This window comes from Cryptomeria japonica, chromosome 2, assembly GCF_030272615.1.
Source record: "Cryptomeria japonica chromosome 2, Sugi_1.0, whole genome shotgun sequence".
NCBI classification, from domain to species: domain Eukaryota; kingdom Viridiplantae; phylum Streptophyta; class Pinopsida; order Cupressales; family Cupressaceae; genus Cryptomeria; species Cryptomeria japonica.
In genome coordinates, this window is record NC_081406.1 from 48,460,742 (window position 1) to 48,484,196 (window position 23,455).

A 23,455-nucleotide genomic window follows, 5' to 3' on the forward strand; every position below is an offset into this window, starting at 1 on the left:
AAGTCAAGTTCATTGAACCTGGACATGTTGACTCGGAACAATCTGATTGGTTGGAAGATGACGAGGCGCCACCTCAGCGTGTTGGATGCGTTCCTTGGTCACTTTGTTCTTCCTCCACGTACTTGCCTTGGAATATATTTCCTTGCCGATGCTTGCTTCTTCCTAGCTTTGATCTTAGATTCCTTTCGAGATTTTGATCTCTTCTTGCCTGCATTTGAACCTTTGAGGTCTGGAAATCTCCTCTTGGAGCAAATATCTGGACTTGAAGTTATTAAAATTTTCTTTCTTGATTGCTTTGAAATTCCTCTTGCTTGAACTAGACTGACGGTATTCCTTTGAATTCTCCAATGTGTCAATAAATTGCCTAAGTATGGAAATTTGTGTGGAATACTCTTCTTGTCACCATCTGATTCTGATTGGGAGCTTGTCTTCGATTCTTCAGGAGATGAAATCCTTCAAGAAGTTGCTTTGATTGTTTCAATAGGTCTGGGATTGTAGATGAAATCCCTCAAGAAGTCCGAATTTCTCCTATAATTTCACCATGTCTGAGGACTTTTTTTTCTTGATGCCTTGAAATTCTTTCAAGTGCCTTGAATTTGGAGAAGAACTCCCCTGTGCTTTCGCCACAATGGACGAAATTGGAATTTTCTCTCTGAAGTATTTTCCATACTTCGCCAAATTTTGGCTATTCAATTTCATTTTGTAACACCTTCATGTGGACCTTTCAACACTTAGCTAAGATTTTGGCCATCTCTATGCTCGAATGATAATGTTCTGGCAAGTGGATAGAAACTACTTTGCCGCTGTCGCTGCAGGAACAGACACAGGAACTGCTTCCAATGGCTGCAGGAACAGTTGAATCCTGAAACAACAACTATTGCAAGATGGGAAATTTACTGAAAAAAACACAAAGGACTACTCACCAAGTGGGCCCCCTTGAGTGAGTATATCCATAATTCTTAGATTGCAACTGATAAGCTCAAAATAATATTGATCTCTTTATTCCAAATTGATTGTAAAGATACATAAGTCTAAAAGCTGCTTATTACAAATTCTATGGTTGTGCTCTGTCCTCGAGAGGAGATAGAGACCTTTTATTTATATGGAAACTTATAACAGATTCCTAATTGATCAACCCACATTCCAACGAAATAGGTGAACAGGTTTTATTATACTAAAGAAGAAGATAGTGCAGGAAAACAGAACAAATCTGTCGTGCAGCTGAGAAGATATAGCATGACTCGCTTCTTAGATCTAAGCTCCACTAAGAACAACTATAAATGTCTCATAAACCATTCTGTTGAAGAAGCGGTCAAGCGGCTTCGATCTTCTTCAATGCTGCTTTTTTTTGACTGGGTTTGCATCGTGGCGGTATGTTTGATGTTCCTTTAAACCGCCAGCTTAGTCTTTCCTCCTTCTTGGCCGACCCTGCATCATGATGTTAACGTGCACAAAAAGCATATGTATATACCAATGTTAATATGATATAAATTAAACCATACTTAAGATTGATTTAGATATTTTGCATAGATAAACTATTTAGAAACCATTATATGACAACCTTTAAGTATCAGACAAATCAGTTCCATAAACACTTAAAAAGGCATCAACTAGGAGAGTATCCAGATCCAAATATTGTCTAAACACAAGACCTAGGCAAGAATACTATGACAAAAATCTATTAAAACAGAGCCATTATTTAGGCTCGTCATCTCTCCCTAACCTAACTTCTTGCTGATCCTCCAACAACAGGAAAATTCCGAATTTTGGCATTGATTCCAAAATTGCCAGGGGTAACCTGCCCAAAACCTCCTATAGAGAAACTCCAGTAGAATCCTTTCATCTTTTCCAATCGTGTCCACCTGGATTGTTTTGTTGCTTCACTATATGGTGGGTCACTATCTTTGCATCCCATTAGTGGCCATAGGAGGAGTGGAGTGTTCTTCCCAAGTGTATATATTTGGGTGCTCTCTTCACTGCTGCATGATAGTTTGGCAAGGAGTGTGGCTCGGATTGCTTCGACTCATCCGGCAGGCTATTCCAACACTGGACCAAATGTCCTATTGCTACTTCTCCTTCTCCTGTAGCCATTTGCTCATATTCCTTATATATTTCTTAAGGGCAGAATGTCTTTTCCGAAATCTAGCTGATATACAATCTTCTGCCAGTCAAAATAAAGTCTTCTTGGCTCTTTTGATTCAGCCCTTAATGGTAGTGAAACGTCAAGTTCTTCCTTTCTATGTATCTGGAATTGCTCTCTTGCAATTTCATTTTGCACCCATGATATGAGAGCTCTCAGTTGGATATCTCCAATGTAGAGGAGAGGGTTCTAATCAACATCATTAGGAACAACGTAATTATGTAAATAAAATTCACAGAGTAGATCTTGATGGCTGTAGGAGATGTTTGATAAACATGATAGAATTCCTCAGGTGTCTGCAAAGAGGGACTTAGATCCCTGACAATTCTCATCAGCTGGAAACAAATATGTTGTTCCTTTAAATACAGAGAGTAAACCCGAGGAGGTGCTCGGCATTGCATTAGCTGCGGTACAATAGTGGCTACCGTTTCCACCTTAGTTTTAAGTTGAGCAATCTCCTCATCTTTTTGTTCAATGATCTTCTTCTGTTGGTTAATTATCCTCTGCATTTCTGCTTTTTCCAATTACCATTCCTAGTAAAGGGCAAGTGTCACTGCATGACTGGTAAGAGACGTTGGTGGTCTATGAATAAGTGCTTTAGGCTTCGTCTTTTCAACCCTGCTTCCTGCTTCAACAACCTGCTTTGTGGCGGATGCTATATTGTCAAGACCATCAAAACATACTTCTTCCTGCAGCTGCTCATGAAGGTTCTGCAACTCTTCTTCTTCATGTTTTTCTTCTTCCCTTCGGAGTTCCTTAGGTGGAGAAGAAGGAACATCACTTTGGGGTGGACTGTGTGGCTCTTGTTCTTGAGAATCAACCAATATGGTGACATTCTGCTCCTCGGATTGTTCTTGATCTTTAGGCTTTTTTCGGAGCCTACCGCTTCTTCTCCAAGATTTTTCTTTAGTGGCTGCAAGACTGCTTCCTGTAGCTAATTCCTCAGCTATTTTAGCGGTTGCAAGAGAAACCGTTTTTGCGACTTTCCTTTTCTTGGCAACAGGAGAGGGTAAATTCCCACTTTTATTTTTCTCCTCCGTTTCTATGTCAATTTGTTTTCCTTTGCCTTTTTCCCTTTGTGCAGCAGCCCTAGTTTTCATTAGGCTTTGTGAAGGAACCCCTGCTGAGGCTTTTTCTTGTAAGGGTTCCTCTGCTTCTGGAACATTTTGCTCTCGCGATATCCTGGAGGATGAGGGTTCAATAGGGGAACCAGGTCTTTCAAAATTTTCAAAATTTACCCGCTCTTGAGATGGAAGCGGTTCCACTAGACCCACATTATCTACCCTAAATCTTCTAATTTCCACAAATTCATTCCAAGACATCAGAGAGACATCTCTTAAAGATCTTTCAACCAACAACTTAATCAGACAATGATGAGAAACAAAGTGAGGCCTACCTTTTTGCGTTTCTGCTGCGCTTATGGAAAGAAGATTGTACAATATGTTCGGAACATTCATCCTTCTCCCATGGCGTAGATGACGTAGAAGCTTGAAATGATGGGAATGTAGACACGAGAATCTTCCTTCACAAGTTAAATACTTCAAGACATACAATGGTACTGCTCTCCATTCAAGTGGAAGAGATTCTTGTCTAGCTCCCTGTCTATCTATTACCAAAGGTGGGTCTCCCTGTCGTGTAAACTTTGCTCTCACACTATGTGCGTCCTTAGATTCAAGGTATTTTTCTCTGTCTGTTGGCAACCCAATTACTTCCGCAATCCGTTCCTCTGTCACCACAACTCTCAACCCTTTTACCTGGGCTTCTCCATCTAAAAATGTGCGGGTAAATTCGCTTGCAATTTCCTCATTAAACTCAATCAAGTTCAGAAAATAATCTAGCCACCCACTATTGCGGAATACTGGCTCACAATCTTGGTCTTGGAGAAGGATTTCATGAACTGTCGGTTCATGACGAATAGGTGGACCACCCATTGCAACAATAATACTTTCAACTCACCAATGGCATAAATATGCCCAATTCTGCAACTGAAATATGCTCTTGTTTGGTTGGAAACCAACTGCAATTCTAAAATAACTCAAGCCAGACAAAAGGACAGAGTAAATAATATCACATCAAACCAAAAATTTGAAAAATTTAAACTCAATTTGAGATGACATAAGAATTATCTGCTAGAATAATTCACATCGTACTCCTCCCCCCCCAACCTAAGGTTTAACAGGTGTCCACACATGTGGAGGATGACTGAAAAGGACACTATGCAAATATCATGATGATAGAAAATATGGTTTAATTATATATGTAACAAGAATAAATACACACGAGCGTACCTGACATCGTGCTATAATGACTGCAACTGAAGAAATTTATTATGTAGGAAGTAGAATTGCCATGCACAGAAAGCGAGGTGGAAATGAATGAAGGAAGCAGAAGGAAATGAGTGAATGTGGAAATGGAATATTTATTGCGCAGAAATGTACTTCCACTAGATATGGAAGTATTTATTATGAGCATGCAACAAAGATTTAGGATGAAGACATAACGGCAAAGCCGCCGCCTGTTGCTGCAGGAATCTTGGGATTTTCTGGTGTGGAGAACTGCTGCCGGAATTCGTCCTTGGAAAGAGGCTTGTGGTAGAGGCGCAGGCGATGACCATTTACTAACAATTTGAATTTGACAGGATCAATTGTGGATAATCGTACGACACCATTAGAGAATGTTTCAATCACCTCATAAGGCCCTAACCAGCGTGTCTGCAATTTTCCCAAGTTGTCTTTATACCTTGAATCATAGATAAGGGCCCAATCACCTGGTTTTGAATGTTTTGTCTCTTATATATCGATCATGCCACTTCATGCGTTGAATTTGAATTGTTTCTGTGTGCTGCAGGGCTGACTTTCTGATTTCATCTAATGCATTAAGTTGTAGGAGCCTTTCTTGTTGTGCTGCAGAAAGAGTCATATCCAAGCCCATGGCTGTTCTCAGGGTTTAATGCTCAAATTCCACAGGCATCATAGCTTTTGTCCCATACACCATTACAAAGGGCGTAAACTCTGTTGTGGTTTTCCAAGTGGTTCGATAAGCCCATACTGCTTCAAATAACCTGCTAGACCAATCCTTATGATTAATAGCTACTGTCTTGGTCAATATAGATTCAAGTTCCCTATTAGTGATTTCTGCTTGTCCATTCGCTTGAGGATGGTAGGGAGTGGACTTTCTATGCCTTATATTATATTCATTAACCAGGGCGGTGATCAAAGTGGAAGTGAATTGTGCCCCTTGATCTGTCACAATCTCTCTGGGAACTTCATACTGAGTAAAGATCTCTTCATATAAAAATTCTGCTACCTTATTATCCCTGACATGCTTGAATGCCTTGACCTCAACCCACTTTGTGACATAGTCGGTACATACAAGAATGTATGACCGACCATTTGATGATGGATCAATTGGCCCAACAAAGTCTAACCTCCATTTGTCAAATGGTGTAACAACCACTTGTGGATGTAAAGGCATTTCATCAGATCGAGTTGGTCTTCCCATTTGCTGACATCTATCACATTTCCTGGTATATTTGACCGCATCCTTGTGTAAAGTTGGCCAATAATATCCTGTTGTCAGTATCTTGATAGTTGTTCTCTTGGCAGCAAAGTGAGCTCCACAAGGCTCATCATGACAGGCATGAAGGATATCATAAGTTTCATCTTCTGTAACACATCACCTCATAATTTGATTTGGCCCTGTATAGAATAAGCAATCCGCTATCCATGAAAAGTTGAAACTCTTTTCTACCAACAATCTTCTTTCCTTTGGCGAGAAATGAGGAGGGATCTTGTTAGCTGCTAAGTAGTTAGCTCCGTCAGCATACCATGGAATGTTCACATTAATTGAAAACAAATGCTCATCTGGAAAAGAATCATCAATGGCTTCAGGACTATCTTGTGTTTGAATTCTGGACAGAAAGTCTGGCACTACATTTGTTTTACCTGGCTTGTCTATGATAATGATGTCAAATTCCCGCATTAACAACAACCATTGTGCCAACCTACCTGTAATGGAACTTTTATTCATAAGGTACCTGATGGCTGTATGATCAGTATGCACAAAGATTTGGTAACTAGTGATATAGTGTCTGAACTTATTGAGGACATAGATAACAACTAACATTTCCTTTTCAGTGACATTATAATTTAGCTCAGGTCTTTGCAAATTTTTGCTAATATAGTAAATTGCATTCTCCAAAACTCCTTGCTTTTGCCCCAAGACTGCTCCAATTGCAAAATCTGATGCATTTGTATGAATGTGAAAAGGAAGATACCAATCAGGTCCTTTAAGCACAGGGGCTTGGGTTAAGGCTCCCTTGAGTTTAGAAAATGCCTCTTCACATGTTGGTGTCCATTCAAACTCAACATCTTTTGTTAAGAGAATACAAAGGTCCTGCCATCTTACTGAAGTCCTTGATAAATATCCTATAGTACCCTGCATGGCCTGAAAAAACTTCTTACATCCTTTTGTTTTGCAGGGGTAGGAAGGTCAAGTATTACCTCAATTTTGGCTGGATCAACTTGAATACCTGATTGAGAAATACAGCGCCCCAACACTATTCCTTCTTGCATCATCATGAAGCATTTTTCACTGTTTAGGGACAAATTATGATCCTCACACCGCTGCAACACTTTGGCAAGATTTTGCAATGCTTCCTTAAAGGTGGCTCCATAAGCAGTAAAATCATCCATGTAAATTTCCATACAATCATGGGATATATCTGAGAATATACTGAGGACAGCCCTTTGAAATGTTGCAGGAGCATTGCATAGACCAAAAGGGAGAACTGAATAGGCATATGTTCCCCAAGGGCAAGTAAAGGTGGTCTTTTCCTGGTCTTTGAGAGCTATCCTGATCTGATTATAACCACTAAACCCATTCAAAAATGAAAAGTATTGCTTACCTACTAGAGAATCTAATACTTGATCGATGAATGGAAGTGGAAAGTAATCCTTTTTAGTAGCAGTGTTGAGCTCGCTATATTCCCAACAAACTCTCCATTTTCCTCCTTTCTTTGGAACTATAACCAGGGGAGAGACCCATTGACTGTTTGAAATAGGGTAAATGAATCCTATATTAAGCAACTTTTGTAGTTCTTCCTTAACTATTTCCCTTAGTGCAGGATTAATCCTTCGTTGAGGTTGTCTAATTGGTTTACAATTTTCTTTGATATAAATTTTGTGGGTACACAATGTAGGATTTAGTCCCTTTATGTCATGATAATCTCATGCGAAGAGCTTGTTTTTGGGCTTTGAGTAGTTCTATTAATGACAACCTTTGGTCTACTGTAAGTTGACTGTTGACATTTAGATTCCTTCCTAGAGCAACCTCTACTTGAGTGACTGACTTAACATTAGATATTTCAGATAAACAAGAGGTTTGGATTTCCTATGGTAATAAGGTATGAAATATGTTTGTGGCTGCAAGAGAATCTAAAGAACTTGCAGACGGAAGAAGAGTATGCAAAGGACTTGCTAGTATACCAAATGATTGTTGAGCTGTTCCATAATGATTTCCTATGATGTTTGAGAGTACCTTATCATCTTCTTGGAGTTCTATAAATGGTTCCCTAGTTAACATCATTAGTTGCTGAACATAATTAATTTCCTCTGCTTCTCCTATATATGGCCATACTACTTGCTCTTGATCAAGTTGTGGTTGTGCTGGAGAATGAAGTGCAAGAGTTTTAGTAGTGATACCATCTGAAATGGTCATGTCCCCTGATCTCCAACCTATGTATGCATCAGCTGTAGCAAGCCAAGGTCTTCCCAAAATGATTGGATATCCACCCAATGTTGCCTTAGGAGAGAGTATTATAAAATCAGCTGGATATTCCCAAGAATCTAGTGTGACAACAATATCTTCAACCATCCCTTCAGGTCGGACAGTAGAGCTATCAGCAAGCTGCAGGACCGTTGGGGTAGATCTAAGACTAGTAATACTGAGTTGCTGCATGATATCCTTGGTCATCACATTTATGGCTGCTCCTAAGTCTATCAAGGCATTTTTAATTTGAGTTCCATTAATAACTACATTCACAATAGGGCTACTCGTGTCAGAATATTTAGGGACAACAACTTTTCCTAACATAATATTAGCCGATTGCCCTACCGCATCTACTGTTTTTGGGTCTTTTTTCGTTTGTCCAGGTTTTTTAAGACATGCCTCTTTAATAGCTTTTCCATATATGGGAATATCCTTAATATCTTGAAACAGTGGAATCTTTACACATATATGTTTTAATTAATCAATAAGATCAAAAGCTATGTTATCCTGCCTCCTAGACACTTCTACCTGTAATCTTTGAAGAAATGGGGGAGTTCTAACAGGTGTGCTTGGAGTCTTAGATTGATGTACTTGCTCAGGGTTTCCAGGTTGATCAAGTGTAGTATCCTGAGCAATTTCCTCATATGGTAATTCTGTTATAACTGGAGGAGATGGGGTAGGCAAAGTTGTTCCTGACTGTAAGTGAATATCACTTATATCGAGAGAATATGCAAGATACTGATTAGGATCAACTGAATAAACCTGCTGTTGTTGTTGAGGTTTGTTATTTGGATTTGGCACAGGCTGTGTTGGCAGTTGAGTTGGCTTGGGTGGAGTAGCATTAGGAGCTGGTGGCATTAAAGCTAACTATCGGGACTGTTGCTGTGGCTGCAGGAAACCTGATGGTTGGTTTGCCCATTGCTGACCTCCCCTCCATTGTGGTGACTATTGCCAGTTACCTTGAGGAGGTGACCAATTCCCTTGTGGCTGCTGCCACTGAGAGGAAGGACTCTAATAATTGGGCCAAGGGTTTTGAGAGCTATTCCAAGACCGAGGAGTATAATTTCCAAAATTTTCGGTGTATGGAGGTTGCCACTAATTATTTTGTGCATTTGAGTTCATATAAGGACTAGAAAAAGACAATGGATCTTGTGGCATACGTTGTCTTGGAGGCCAATGCCTTCGTTGTGCAACATAAAAGAGTTGTTCATCATCTCCATCGATTGGCTTGAAATCTGGGGGAGCTTGCTGGCTGTCGATTTTAGCTAAGAGTTTACATTTGCAGTCCCTCTTCTTTTGCCGACAGTGAGGACAAAACTCAACAAGCATGGCTTCTGCTTCCTCATGTTTTTTTCTTGCTTGAAGTGTATCCAACTGAGTAGCCATATTGTTAATAATATCCTCTTTAAAGTCCTTTAACAAATGAGTTATCTCCCTCCTTGAAACTGTTGTAGATGCCTTTGCAATTGAAGAACCAGGGCTATAGTGTCTTCCCTTCTTGGCTTAAGCTCTGGAATATTTTTGACAGATTTGCTTGATGTCATCCCATTGAACTTGAGTAATGTCTCCTCCCATGAGGTCTAATGAGTCAACATAGTCTTCATTGATTCCCCTTAGAAAAATCAACTTCATGTATTCTTCACTCAAGGTGCTATGCTTGGATTTTCTGACACTAATCAAAAACCTCTCCAGATAATCTTCTAGACTCTCATCTTCTTTTTGTGTGATCTGAAACAACAACTATTGCAAGATGGAAATTAACTAAAAAAAACACAAAGGACTACTCACCAAGTGGGCCCCCTTGAGTGAGTATATCCAGAATTCTTAGATTGCAACTGATAAGCTCAAAATAACATTGATCTCTTTATTCCAAATTGACTGTAAAAATACATAAGTCTAAAAGCTGGGTATTACAAATTCTATGGTTGTTCTCTGTCCTCGAGAGGAGATAGAGACCTTTTATTTATATGGAAACTTATAACAGATTCCTAACTGATCAATCCACATTCCAACGGAATAGGCGAATAGGTTTTATTATACTAAAGAAGAAATCAGCGCAAGAAAACATAACAACATCTGTCGTGCAGCTGAGAAGAGATAGCATGACTCGCTTCCTAGATCTAAGCTCCACTAAGAACAACTATAAATGTCTCATAAACCATTCTGCTGAAGATGTGGTCAAGTGGCTTCGATCTTCTTCAATGCTGCTTTTCTTTGACTAGGTCTGCATCGTGGCGGTATGTTTGATGTTCCTTTAAACCGCTAGCTTAGTCTTTCCTCCTTCTTGGCCAACCCTGCATCATGATGTTAATGTGCACAAAAAGCATGTGTATATACCAATGTTAACATGATATAAATTAAACCATACTTAAGATTGATTTAGATATTTTGCATAGATAAACCATTATATGACAACCTTAAGTATCAGACAAATCAATTCCAGAAACACTTAAAAAGGCATCAACTAGGAGAGTATCTTGATCCAAATATGGTCTAAACACAAGACCTAGGAAGGAATACTATGACAAAAATCTATCAAAACAGAGCCATTATTTAGGTTCATCACCCTATCTGGAGATTTTCCCTTGCTTTTTGTACTTGGAGACACAAATTTTTGATTTCAAAGATTGGAACCTTGCTGCCAAGGCCTGAGTGACCCAAGCCCAAGTCAATTTTCAAAAAAGCTGAAAAAAGCAAAAAAGCAGGCGAACAAGTTGCTTCCTGGATTGGTCCTAAAGGTCCAAAAATCAAAAAATCAAAAAGCAAAAAACCAAAACAAAATCCCACAGAAATAGGAAGGTGTTAGAATTGACTGTAAGCAATTTTGTTTTTTGTCCTTTGGGCCTTCTAAGGGCTTTGATGGTGTCCAGACAATGTTCTGAGCATGATTTCCTTAACTGACTTAGATGACCATCTAAAAACTCTAACTCATTGCAAAAAGACTGGTGATTTAGCGGTTGCGATGTTAAGGCAAAACCCTAAAAAGCAAAAACAAGGGGTCCCCATTTTCAATGGGGTGATGTGTGAAAAAGGTCACAACAATACCCATGAACAAAGCAATGAAGTCTCTCTAAATGGAGAAAAGGAGAAAAACCACATGGGAAAAAACCCCTCTCCAAAAGCAAGAGATGCAATGAAAAAGGTACTACATGTGACTAAGACGAAGGACTCCAAGTGGTCCCCCAAGTTCAAAATTGTCACATAAGTACAATGAATATCCCTCCCATAAGAGAGAGAATGAGGATAATAATCCCCCCAATGTAGAAGTAGCTCTCATGGCAATGACGGATGCCTGAAGACCGAACATGATCCACTCCCTACAAACAACACGTCTCCCCTTTGGAAGAAACCAATCCATTGGAGATAGGTGAAGCCACTCCCATAAATTGGAAGATATAGGAATCTAAATCCAAACTGTATGTGCCTCTAGAAACTGCTCAAATGCTGCTATGTCCATGATGATGCCACAAACGAATCAAGTACATGCCCAATCACAATAGGAGGTGACAAATCAGGACTCTGCAAAGGCTGATGAAGAACAAGTTCCATGGGCAACAAAGATGAGATGACAACACTGATGTGTCTATCAACAAAGTGCAGATGAATGTCCTCAAAATAGTCCTCCAGATCTGCAATATGAGACTCCACAAACAAGGATGATATGTCTGCTAGATACGAATCCCAAATAGCTGTGTCTAGAAGAATAATGTCTTGCTACACTGAATCAATGGGGGCTATGCATGAGCCAATGCCAATCTGATCAGGAACAACATAAGATGAAGATGATTGAGATGGGATCTCAATGTGAGGAGTAGGAACATGAAGATAGGCCTTTGATCCATCAAAACATGCAAGACCTCTGATATACTCAAGCTCCTCTATAATATCATCATCATAGGGCGTTAAATCTGCACGTGCAAGGGGAAGAAGACAATCTGTTGCAGGATCCTTTGGAAATGGAGAGATATGAGGATCTCCAAAGATCTCCCAAAGGCGAGTCCAAAGTTCACGAGGACACACATAGTGTCATAAGCAACACTAGAACAAATCACTCCTACAACATGGTCTGTAAGCTTACCCCAAGTTGATTTATCTCTGAAGTTGCTGGTTCAGGTATGAGTCCATACAAATAAGGCAACATATCTAGCCATCTGTGATGTGTCAGGATGCCCTGTCGCCAAGACTCATAATTGCCCTTAGCCAGTAAGACAATTGAAGGATGAACAAAAAAACCAAGGATACCTCCTCAAATGAAATTATCAGACCCCAATAATCTCAGCATGTGTGAAGCACATCAAATATAACCCGTTCCAACTAACAAATCCATTCAAAGTGCCAAAATATCCAAGTAATTGAGCATATAGTGAAAACACAAAAATCTCAATAAAATGTACCTGGAGCACAATATGGAAAAATAGACGTAATATATGGATAGAGGACTTGGAGAGATTTCCGACCATGTATAGAAGTCAAAAAACGGAGTCTGAATATGCAAGATGCTTCGGAAGCACGAAATTGAAGGCTGACTTTGGAGGCTTGGTATAGAAAATTGGTCCAGAATCTGATCAAACCACCTATAGAATAAGATCAGCGCTGGAACCAGCTTTCCATTGATATCTCGTTTGCCCGATTTCGACTCTGTATGACAAAGTTATGGACAAAAAACCACACGCTTCTTTTTAAGACTTGGAGGGCTAAAAATAGAAAAATCAACAAAATGTAGTTGAATGCCAAATTTGGAGGGGCCACCAAAAATAGAGGACTGTGATGATGACGTCAGCGCTGAGCATAAAGTACTTTTGCAGGAAAAATCAAGTACGTACAAGCTCTTTTTTTTTCAAATAAAAAATTAATCCTTAAAAAATTTTAACAAAAAGATTTATGCATGAAACTTTTTTTTTTTAATTGTTACCAAATCTGTGATTTTTTTTCGAAAAAATTTCTGATGCAGGTATTGACGCGTGTGCAAGTGGTACGGCTGTACGAAGTTCCGTGCCTTGTAAAGCGTGCCAATAAAAAATCACCAAATTTTTTTTCGACCTTCAATTTTGATAGTTTGACATGTGATTTAGGGGTTTTTGGGCCTTCTAAGTGCGATGGCGACCTGCGTTTTGTGCCAAAGTGCCTAGATTTTTCAGATACCCACAAATTTTGCCTCGCTTTGTGTGCACTCACTAATTGACTTGATTTTTCAACTGCTCAGATTTTGATGAAACAACAGTCAATCTTGGGGTTTTTCAATGCTGCGGATGCAATGGTGACCTCTGTTTGGACCCAATGTGCACAAGAAATTACCTTAGGTTGGATTCCTCGTGCATGCAGATAGGAACTTGTTAGATCTGAAGCTCTGATACCATGTAGAAGTTGATGATCAACCGCAAGCGCCAAGAATCATCTGCAAGAAAAATACCTATCACACAAAAGAGATCAAGCATTGTATGCTCTATAACAACCAAAGAATTCTGTATAATGCACACAAGAACAAAAGAAATAATATTGAAGGTACAATTACAATGAATGAATGACTTGCTTTATAGAGAGCAAGATATGCCCTAATCCAAAATTAGAAGAACTAAAGCAATGCAAAGTAGGTGCATAAAAGCTAAACCAGGTGCACAACTAAAATAAGAACTCCTAAGTGAACTTACGCAAAAAAGTATAACTAGTTCTAAAAAGCAACTAATAGCTAAATATGCTCTAACAGGAACAATGCTGATAAGTTAGAAGTGGTCGTCAAAGTTCCGTGATGGGCGATATAGAGTGAAATTTTTTCAAAGGGCAGAGTATATGGTTCAAATACGTCTTTTTGAAGAGTGTGGGATAGCTGGAATCTTCGGTCACTATTTTGAAGGAATTTGAAGATTAGTGCTTCTATTTACTGTGAGAAATATGTTCAGATTGTGTGAATGGATTTCTTGAAGATGAAGATAGTATTAAGGAATTTTAGAAATTTGTTTGATATTAAATGGAAGGTGCTTTCACGTGGTATGAGCATTGACATTAAATTGTGATGAAGACGATGTTTCTTATGAGAAGTTAGTCAAATTTTCAGAGGGGTTGTATGTTCAAGTTTTTAATTAGAGGTTGGAGCCTTAGTGGTATTTTATTTGCTGGAATTTCTCTTGAAGTTGGAGCCTCTTTTGTCAAGAGTTGGCGCTCTTTGTGTGAGTTGAAGCTTACTTTTGTATTAGGCTTGGTGCCCATTTTATTTATGATAGCCATTTGTACCGTGTTTTTTACCCGAAAGGGTTTTCCATGAGATAATCGCTGTTGTCATCTTGTCATTTGTTTGGTTTGCTTCGTTTATTTGGTTTAATCTGTTTATGTTACTAAAAATACCGATTCACCCGCCCCTTTCAGTATTGTTTGTTTTGGCTTTCATCCTACACCTCCAACATCCTCTCCAATAAAATAAAATAGCTAGCATATCTAGTCTCAAGTGGTTTGAGGAATGTCATGTCCCCTCCCTAACCATTATATATATAAAGCCTAATTGAAATAATTATTTTTAATTAGTATAATAATTATTTGAAATTTATTAAATATTATTATTTAATTAATATTTATTATTAAATATGAATAAATAAGTTTTAATTGAAGTTGAAACTTATAAGCATCCACCGTTTATTCACTTAGTAACGTCTACTGAAATCAAAGACAATCAAGTTGATGAATATAAAAGGAGTTCATTGAGACCTTTTCCGAGCTTGCTCCTCCGTTTGGAATTATGTTAACCATTCAATAGAGGGCAAGTTCGTATAAAACATGATCAAAGAGCAATAAGATATATTACCAGCAATGTAAACAATGATTTGTCAAAGTCCAAAAGAAAGGGCCACATGTCGAGGGAAAAATGTAGAATGATTCAGACTTGATGCATACAAATTCATTAAGAATCACATAAGGTGAAAGACTCATAATCTCTTATTACTATGTGAGACCAAACTAGTATCGAGTGTTCAAAATCAGGCATTCATGCTAACCAAACACTAAAGAAGAATACCAAAAAGGAGATCGCTATAGGCCGAATTCAGTATTCCAATATGGACGATGGTTTTACTCATATTCATCTTTTGGGGCGAATGCGCTAGAGGTGTTTTCGATCATGTCAAACAAATATTATAAGATTGATTTCAAACTAAGTCAATGACATTTCGTAGATTGGGAGCATAACGTGCCATTAGTGCTTAGTACTGTGATGACCTGGCAACAGGAGATTATCGTTTGAGTGAAAACCAATGATTAATTATTCAAAGGGGTGTGATGGAGAGAAGAGACACATCCTTCATACTGTTAGATTAGTCAAACAATTATCAATTCATCTTATAATAAGCAAATAACTAATATTTATGGAGGAGTGTGATTTGGATAACAAGTTAATTAGTATGAGTAATGGAAGGGTGTGATTAGGGAAGGGATTTATCTATTCCAATCAAGTGTTGCAACTATTCCATACCAAAGGTATTTAAGGAGGGGCAACCATCAACAAAAGAAGGGAGGGATTCCAGTTTGGGAAAGAACACATGGACATTATCTGACAACATCGATCAAATCAGGTCAGAACTGTTATTAAGTTACAGGCAGTGACAACCTTGTCCTGAGTGGTATGCATAGGGGATGTGTTTAATAAAGACTGCTTAATATATAGCCCGATAATGTTTGTATGCAGATTTTAATAATAATAATATTAACATAAACTACAATATTTATAATAGTAATACTAATATAAAGGGATTCAAGCTTAATTTCACATACTGTGGCATGCCAGATCTGTCTGCCACTACAGCTACTAGGTGGAATAATGATTGGTGTTTAGTAAATGGGCAGTGTAGTAATTTATATTATAGGGAATATAATCTGTTTTATGCATTTATATATATACATATAAGGGTTGTTCAGTCAAATACAAAGAACTACTCTCCAATAAAATTTATAGTGTAATACTATTTGAACTTAGATAAATAAATATATATAGAAACCGTAATTTGAATGACAAGTAAATGTGAGATTATAAATCTGATTGAATTATCGATTCAATATCAGGAAGAAGATTATGTTATCACTGATTGAATTCCGGTTAAGATGGTTTTGTCTCCTAATCAACGTAGTTTAAGTCATAAGTATGTTGTGATGGATTAATTATGGTTAAAACAGGCCTAAACCTAGTAGGGGACATTACAAGGAATATTTTCTTTGAATAAGACCGGAATAGTGCAGGTGAAGTGTGATGGTTACATACAAACATTTGTATATCTCTAGCCTTCACCATTGCTACCTTCACACAATCTATTTTGCCAATGTCTTTCAAAGCATTATTCAAAACATGTGCTCAACATGGAGTCCAAAAAATATGTTTCTAAGCGCTCTCAATCATCAAACCAGCTAACTTACAAACACCCACAACTTGCACAACGTGAGAAGGCCAACCTCCTCTTTGGCCTCCTTCAATTTGGCAAATTGGAAATTAGTATCCCTAAGTTTTCTAGAACAATCAGTAACTCGAAGAAAGTATGAACCAATAGGGCATATAACAATAACATAAATGAGTGGTCTACATCGAATATTGGTCCACTCATCCATGACATTGGAACAGCCAGTCCTAATCCATGTTTACCTCATCTCCTCCATCAACATGTTCGCTTTTGAATATTGTTTGTCAAGGAGGGAGGTACGTGTCATGCCCTTACGGCAAGAATCAGAGATAACAAAAATATAATAACATAACTAATCACAGCTTTTATATATACTAAAACCAGGAATTAAAAATTAAGAGGGCCAACCTAGGTTAAACCCATGTTTAGGGCAGACTTGAGGAATAAATAGATAAATAAATAATAATATTATAATATGAAGGCCGACCAGATTAAGGGCTGAGCAAGTGATTGAATTTATTTCAACCTATTAAATTAGATAAGGGCCGACCTAACGAAGGGACATGGCTCTCCACCATGGAACATATATAAGGAAGAGAATAGGAATGAAAATGGGAAATAAGAGCATCGGTAATTTAATAAAAGGAAGCAGAATATAATAATGCAGCAAGATGGCCAGGTTAGCAATAAAAAGGGCAGCGATTAGTATATCACAATAAAGCAATGATTAGGAATGAGCAAGGTGGCGATTTCAATTTTGGCAGACTAACTTGTGGACAAGAGGCAGCAATGGGGAATAATTAATAATTGTCTATTAAGCAGCATGAAGGAGTGTAAGCCTTCAAATGTTATTATAGGTGGAAGGGTGTGACACCCTACATAGAAAGGAAGATATAAAGAGGAGGACTCCATTTGGAGGAATGGCATTGAAGGAGATCAGCAGATTCGAGAGTAACAATCAGGCAGAGAGAGATCAGATAAGAAATCCTTACTTGTTACAGGCTGTAGCATAGCTGTGTTATGCATAGATATGTGTGTGATATGTATGCTTGATGTGTGGGCCATAATATATGTATAAGGATGTATTTGATGGATAATCCTTAATAAAATGATATAGGTAATTATATGCATGTAATGTCTTTTTGAACTTGATTCCTGTTTTTAGGCTGTAAATATGTATATATCAAAGTTGCATGGACACAGATACGGATACACATACGGATATCAATACAAATCTGGATATGATATCGGATACGGATATGGCCATTTTTTAAGACCCCCAATATGGATACGGCTAGATACGACATTCATAAAACACACATACACATATAATTAACACAATTTTCTAAGTTATTAGAGGTGATTTTCATTACTTCAAAATCAATTTAGACACATAACTGCTACATAAATAATTATAAGTTGATTTAACAATTTACAATATGCAAAAATAGTAGAGTTGCATTGGAAGATAATCCAAAAAAATGGGTCGTTGAAATAGACAAACATTTCATTTGTCTTTCTCATTTGGTGTAGCTTTTGTTTACACCAATTCTTTTTTTTTTAAATTGCATGAATGAAGTTTTTTTTAAATTAAATTTTGAAAGATTTATGTCAAATTAAAAAAAAAATCAAAACACACAATATGTGGCTTGATTGGAAAATCAAGGGTTTTGGGTACACGTGGGTACAGTAGCCGAGGTGTATCCGGACTGTATCGGATATAGGATATGTGCGCCCAGGGAGGGAGAAAGGAGTATCTGGCTACTGTGGTATATATATTTTTTAATTTTTATATGTTCTTTGTATGGACAAACCCAAAATGAACCCGATTCACTCCAAAAAATTTTTGTACCAGCATTCCTAAACCTATACCTCAATATGAACCTGAAACTGAACCAGTAACTTAGTTCTAAGGTTAACCTTATCTAATAGATCCATGCTATTGGATTATGTCAAAAGCTTACAATTGACATACTCTAGTTGTGCCTTGGGACAAGAGTACATCATTGACCTATTGTCATTTTATCTCATATTCATTGTTGCCTCATGATGACTCTCATATAATTTTTTTTCTGTGGTGATATCGAATTTGCTTCGACCTTCTATATTCCATGAGTCATCATTCCCTATATGAAGTGTTTTTCTGTTGCTTGCAATTTGCAGGTACTACTCACCATATCCTGAAGAATATACTAATATAGACAAGCTTTATATATGTGAATTCTGCTTGAAATATATGAAGAAGAGAATGACATATATGCGACACATGGTAAGTAGGTCCCTATTGACTGTTTTGATTCAGGTTATAGAAGATAAACCTCCATTGTCTTTCTTCCTAAACATTGTATTAAGCACATTGAATAACATATGCATATGTTGATTTTAGAGAAAATGTGGCTACAGACACCCACCTGGGGATGAGATTTACAGGACTGTTGTTGTGGAGCAATCTGTAGTGCCATCAGAGTGTAAACGAGTTGATGAGTCTACAAGTCAGCAAATTAAAGTGTCTGAAAAGGGAGGGATGCAGCAGATTCTTTCTGTATTTGAAGTAGATGGTGAAAAGAACAAATTATACTGTCAAGTATGGTCTTTTTCTTATTTTTATTTGCAAACTTTGTTTCTGCTGATGTTGTCATTCATTCTGAAACTTAGAATCTTTCATTTATACAACTGCTTTTATTTATTTGAAATTTATGGTCATTCTTGCTTAAAGTTCTAAAATGTCAGATTAATATTACTGTAGCAATCCATTTTTGGCATTAAGTTTAAATGTTATATCCATATATAATATTTAATGTTGATTTTAGAGAACAATGGGAAACTGATATCCAATTCCTATTGCATATCCAAATTGTTTGGAATATTTTTATATGGTTTCTTTTGTACTTATTAATTTTTAAAAATTGCTGCAATTTTCCAACACTTGCTGTAGGTTTTGCGAACGGGGTAGCAAGCTAAGTGGGCTTGATCTTGGGGAAAACTCCATGGTAATGGGCGCTTGAGTTGGAGTTGTATTGGGATGGGTGACCTCTTGGGAACTACAGATGCTTCACTCTAACGAGCATCACCTAGATTCTGTGAATGCTAAGAAGAGCATTCATGCTCATGAGAGATGGGAACTTGTGACTGACTACTCATGAAATTTAGGTCAATACATATTGATTCAAAACTGTGTGGCTGAATCCTGATAAAAACATCATGTAAACTGCTGTAATTTTCTATCATGCATTTTTTTATGAAATAATTATTTGTAATAAAATCAGCAACATATTATCTAACACAATGCTAGATGCAAGAAAATGTATACTGACATCATAGATATGGCGAGCCATGTTCTTTATACTTACAGCTTATTTAGGAAAAGTACAGTCAGCAGTACAACAGAAGAAAATAATTACAGACCTAAACAACAAAGAATTGACTATACATGCTAATAGCACAATAGTTGCAACCAAATGATGTATTTGCATTGTCAAAACTTAAACAGTGAATATAAATAGGATTCAAAGGTTTGAAGCTTTGCTGATTCTATTTCAAAATGATTAACTCAATCAAGTAATTTAATTAACTACATAAAATGTCTTTGGTTGCTTCATAACAAGGTTGGTGTTACTTGGACTGAATCCAAGTACCTTCTAAGCTTCTTATACTATCCCTGAACAAAAGAATGTAGTGTTGTAAATTGCACCCCGGGTGATTGTACGCTACATAAGCGCCTTTGTTTTACGCCGATTGAAGAACACCTTCATCTCATTTGTCTTTTTGTCCACTTGGCCTACCTTGTCCACCTTGGTTTTAGCCTCTTCCGGACTTCATTAAGTTATAAGTAAAATGTTCAAGAGAGTGAGAGAAAGCAATTCGAATGCTCTTGACCTTAATGCAAGATCCTAGAGAATGAAAATGAAGCTCTAAGGGCAAAATATGCATCCAGGACATGTAACTGATGTCGGCGAGTGCAGGAAGAGGGGTTACGAGCTTTGCCAATCGCAGGTGTAACGGTCAAATCATTATTTGATATTTAAATTGTTATTGAGAATAGATAGGCGCCTCGAGAGTGATTTTTGTTGGCCAATAAAAAAATTAGCATTTACACTTTCTAATTGAATTAACAAAAAAAAAAGCTAAGAACAATTAGGGTTTGCAGCAAAAAACTTGAGGGGAAAAACTAAAATCAGCTAGGGTTTGATTATTTAATAGCTAGGGTTTCTTGTTTTTTCATTAACCCAAAATGAAATAAAATAAAACAAATGTACAACAAAATGAAAATCTGAAATTAAAAAAACAATAAACAACAAAAAATACTAACTTAGTGGTGACCTCCTCCAAATCCTTCTTTTGATGCTCCTCTAGATAAGTCTCAGGTCCTTGGGGCTTGGCAAGCTTTGCTCGCCTCGGGACTCAATGAGTCAGGGCGAGTCCAAGTGAGTCTTGTAACTATGGTATCTATGATCTGAAAATGGATTGGTTAAACTCAAAATTATAGTGCTTGTTGAAAACTTGCCAAAGATGAGACTTAGCAATATTTGGTTGTCTGAGTGTGTAATATCCCTTGCCAAATCTGATTGAAAATTTCTGATTTAAATGCTCAAGGAATATTGTCAAACACTTGTCATGAAACTTTTGTATTTGCTGATTGTGGTTTCTTTTTGATATTCTGATTTATGAGATGACAATATGCATTCATTGAACTGAAAAGGTCATATATCAAAGTTTGAAACTAAATGAGAATGCAATGTAACACCTACCACTAACCTTTCAATGACAATGTGTGACTGAAATCATATGAAATATGCATCTACAGCTGTGAGACATTTCTACGAACATTTGGCATGCATTCTAAGAGACCAAAATGCACTTACAGCAGATTGTCATTAACACAAACACTTGTCATACATACATGTAATTCCCACGTGCCAATGAGTGGTACTAACAGCAATAAATGTAGCCTCCAACAATCTGAAAACGCTCTTCAAACCCCTTTGAATTTATGTAGATTAACTCTTCTAAAATGCATTAGTACTGTAGAGTTTACTATTCACGGGTACTGTAACGATGTACTATTCATGGGTACTGTAGCGCACTGTTCAGGGGCACTGTACCAGCAAATAAATCTCTGAATATAATCCCTTTCAATCTGCAAACAAACTCTGAAATAAACCCTCCAATCAGCTCAATATTGACTCCTAAATGAAGCCAACTCTCACAAGCATAATCAGATGATATTGCACACCCTCTATATGCTGTTACAATGAAGAAGCCATGCTCTCCAATGCCGACGAGCCTTGAATCCTGCAGAAACCCTTGGTATTCTACACTTCAATGCTCTAGAGAAACTTCAATCAAAAACTCCAATCACATAATGAAGTTTGATTCCTTTTGCACACTTATATTTCCTCAAGGAGTTCGACTTCAAAAACCTCTTAATTAACATTAAAATATTATAATATTTCATTGGCATCAATAATGTAATTAAACCTTGGGTTATGTGCTCATAAATTATTAATAAACTTGGCCCCCTTCTCATGATAAATAGACCCTCATTTAAGTGCTTTATGATATAAAGTCATTTTATAACTTAATAATATAATCTCCGAATAATTAATGTGTAATTGAGCCAATTAAACATTAATGTCTCCATGAATACTCTGTATGTTCGAATGCCGTCTGAGCTAGGAGCTAACATGAGGAGACTGCATATGACCATACCCCCTTTACTAAAAATAGCATGGGTCCATCTCTAACATCCCAAGACTTACTAAAAATAGTAAGTGGAGCAAATGATGTCCGAATGATGCCAAACGAAGACCAAACTGAATTACTTTGAACACTGGGGATGATACCAATCCTCAAAAGACCCTCTAACCAATCCCATTAGCCTAAGAGGGTCAGGCTAATAGGCTAATCCTCACTAAAGAACTGATGTCAACAAAAAGGGGACATCATAGAGTGTAGTGATAAAACAAAAAAAATGATCAACATGTGCATGCTTGACTGCAAATTGCGAATTGGCAATTATTGAAAAATAATTGGATAGATTAATTGAACGATATACAAACGTATATAGAGTTTACAAGATGATGTTCTATAAAAAGAACAAATAGTTAAAGTGAACGACTAAAAAGCTAAATACTAAATAAAACTTAAAAGCTAATTAAATAAAAAGCTAACTACGCGTCTTTAATAAAGAAGCAATAGTTTACACTTAACGAGCTAAAAACTTAAAAGCTAAATGACCATTAAACAAGGAACTAAATATAGGTGACTAAAATACAATTAATTATTCTAATACCCTCCCTTAATGGTCATTCTATCTATCACACCAAGTTGCCCTCTAAACTTGACAAACTTTGCTGGGCTCAGAGACTTGGTGAAGATATTTGCAGTCTGATCTTCCGTCGGAATGTACTGCAATATCATTGATCCATCTTCAACATGCTTGTGGATGAAATGACAATGTAGTTCCACATGTTTGGTCCGCTCATGGAAGATTGGATTCTTGGCTAATTTTAGAACCCCTTGATTATCACAAAACAAGGAAGTAGGTCCTGGTTGAGACATTTGCATGTTTGCAAGCATCGTACATAGCCAAATTGCCTCACATGCTGCCTTAATAGTTCCCCGATACTTTGCTTCAGTCGAGGAAAGAGCTATTGTCTATTGCTTCTTACTGGTCCATGTGATTGCACCTGTACCCAAGCTGAAAACATAACCAAAGGTTGACTTTCTGTCATCAACACAACCTGCCCAATCCGAGTCTATAAAACCAACCAGCCTAGGATCTCTGCTTCTGCTATATAGAATGCCAAAATCAGGAGTGCCCTTCACATATCTTAGCACACGCTTCGGTGCAACCCAATGTTCAGCTTTTGGGGCTGACATGAAGCGAGAAATATAGCTCACAGCATAACTTATGTCAGGTCTAGTGGCGGTGTGATAGATGAGGCTGCCTACTAGTTGCTTGAATGAAGATTCATCTACCACAGGTGAATCTGATTTGGTTGATAATTTCAGCCCTATCTCCATAGGTGTAGATGCAGATTTGCAATCTTGCATTCAAAATTTATCCAGCAGGCTCTTGGCACACTTTGACTGAGAAATGAATATGTGGCTTTAAGTTTGCCAAATCTCTACACCGAAACAATAATGGAGAAGTTCCAAATCTGTCATGTCA

General features: G+C 37.5%; 1 protein-coding gene across 2 annotated transcripts in view; it reads left to right on the top strand.

The window, feature by feature from the left end:
* Positions 1-23,455, top strand: part of LOC131046202 (histone acetyltransferase of the MYST family 1) — a 167,767-nt gene that overhangs the window by 56,632 nt on the left and 87,680 nt on the right. For both annotated transcript variants that reach the window (XM_057979881.2, XM_057979880.2), the window contains exons 7-8: positions 18,445-18,550; positions 18,668-18,865. In XM_057979881.2, coding sequence (XP_057835864.1) covers positions 18,445-18,550; positions 18,668-18,865 — 304 coding nt within the window. The remainder of the gene's footprint in view (positions 1-18,444; positions 18,551-18,667; positions 18,866-23,455) is intronic.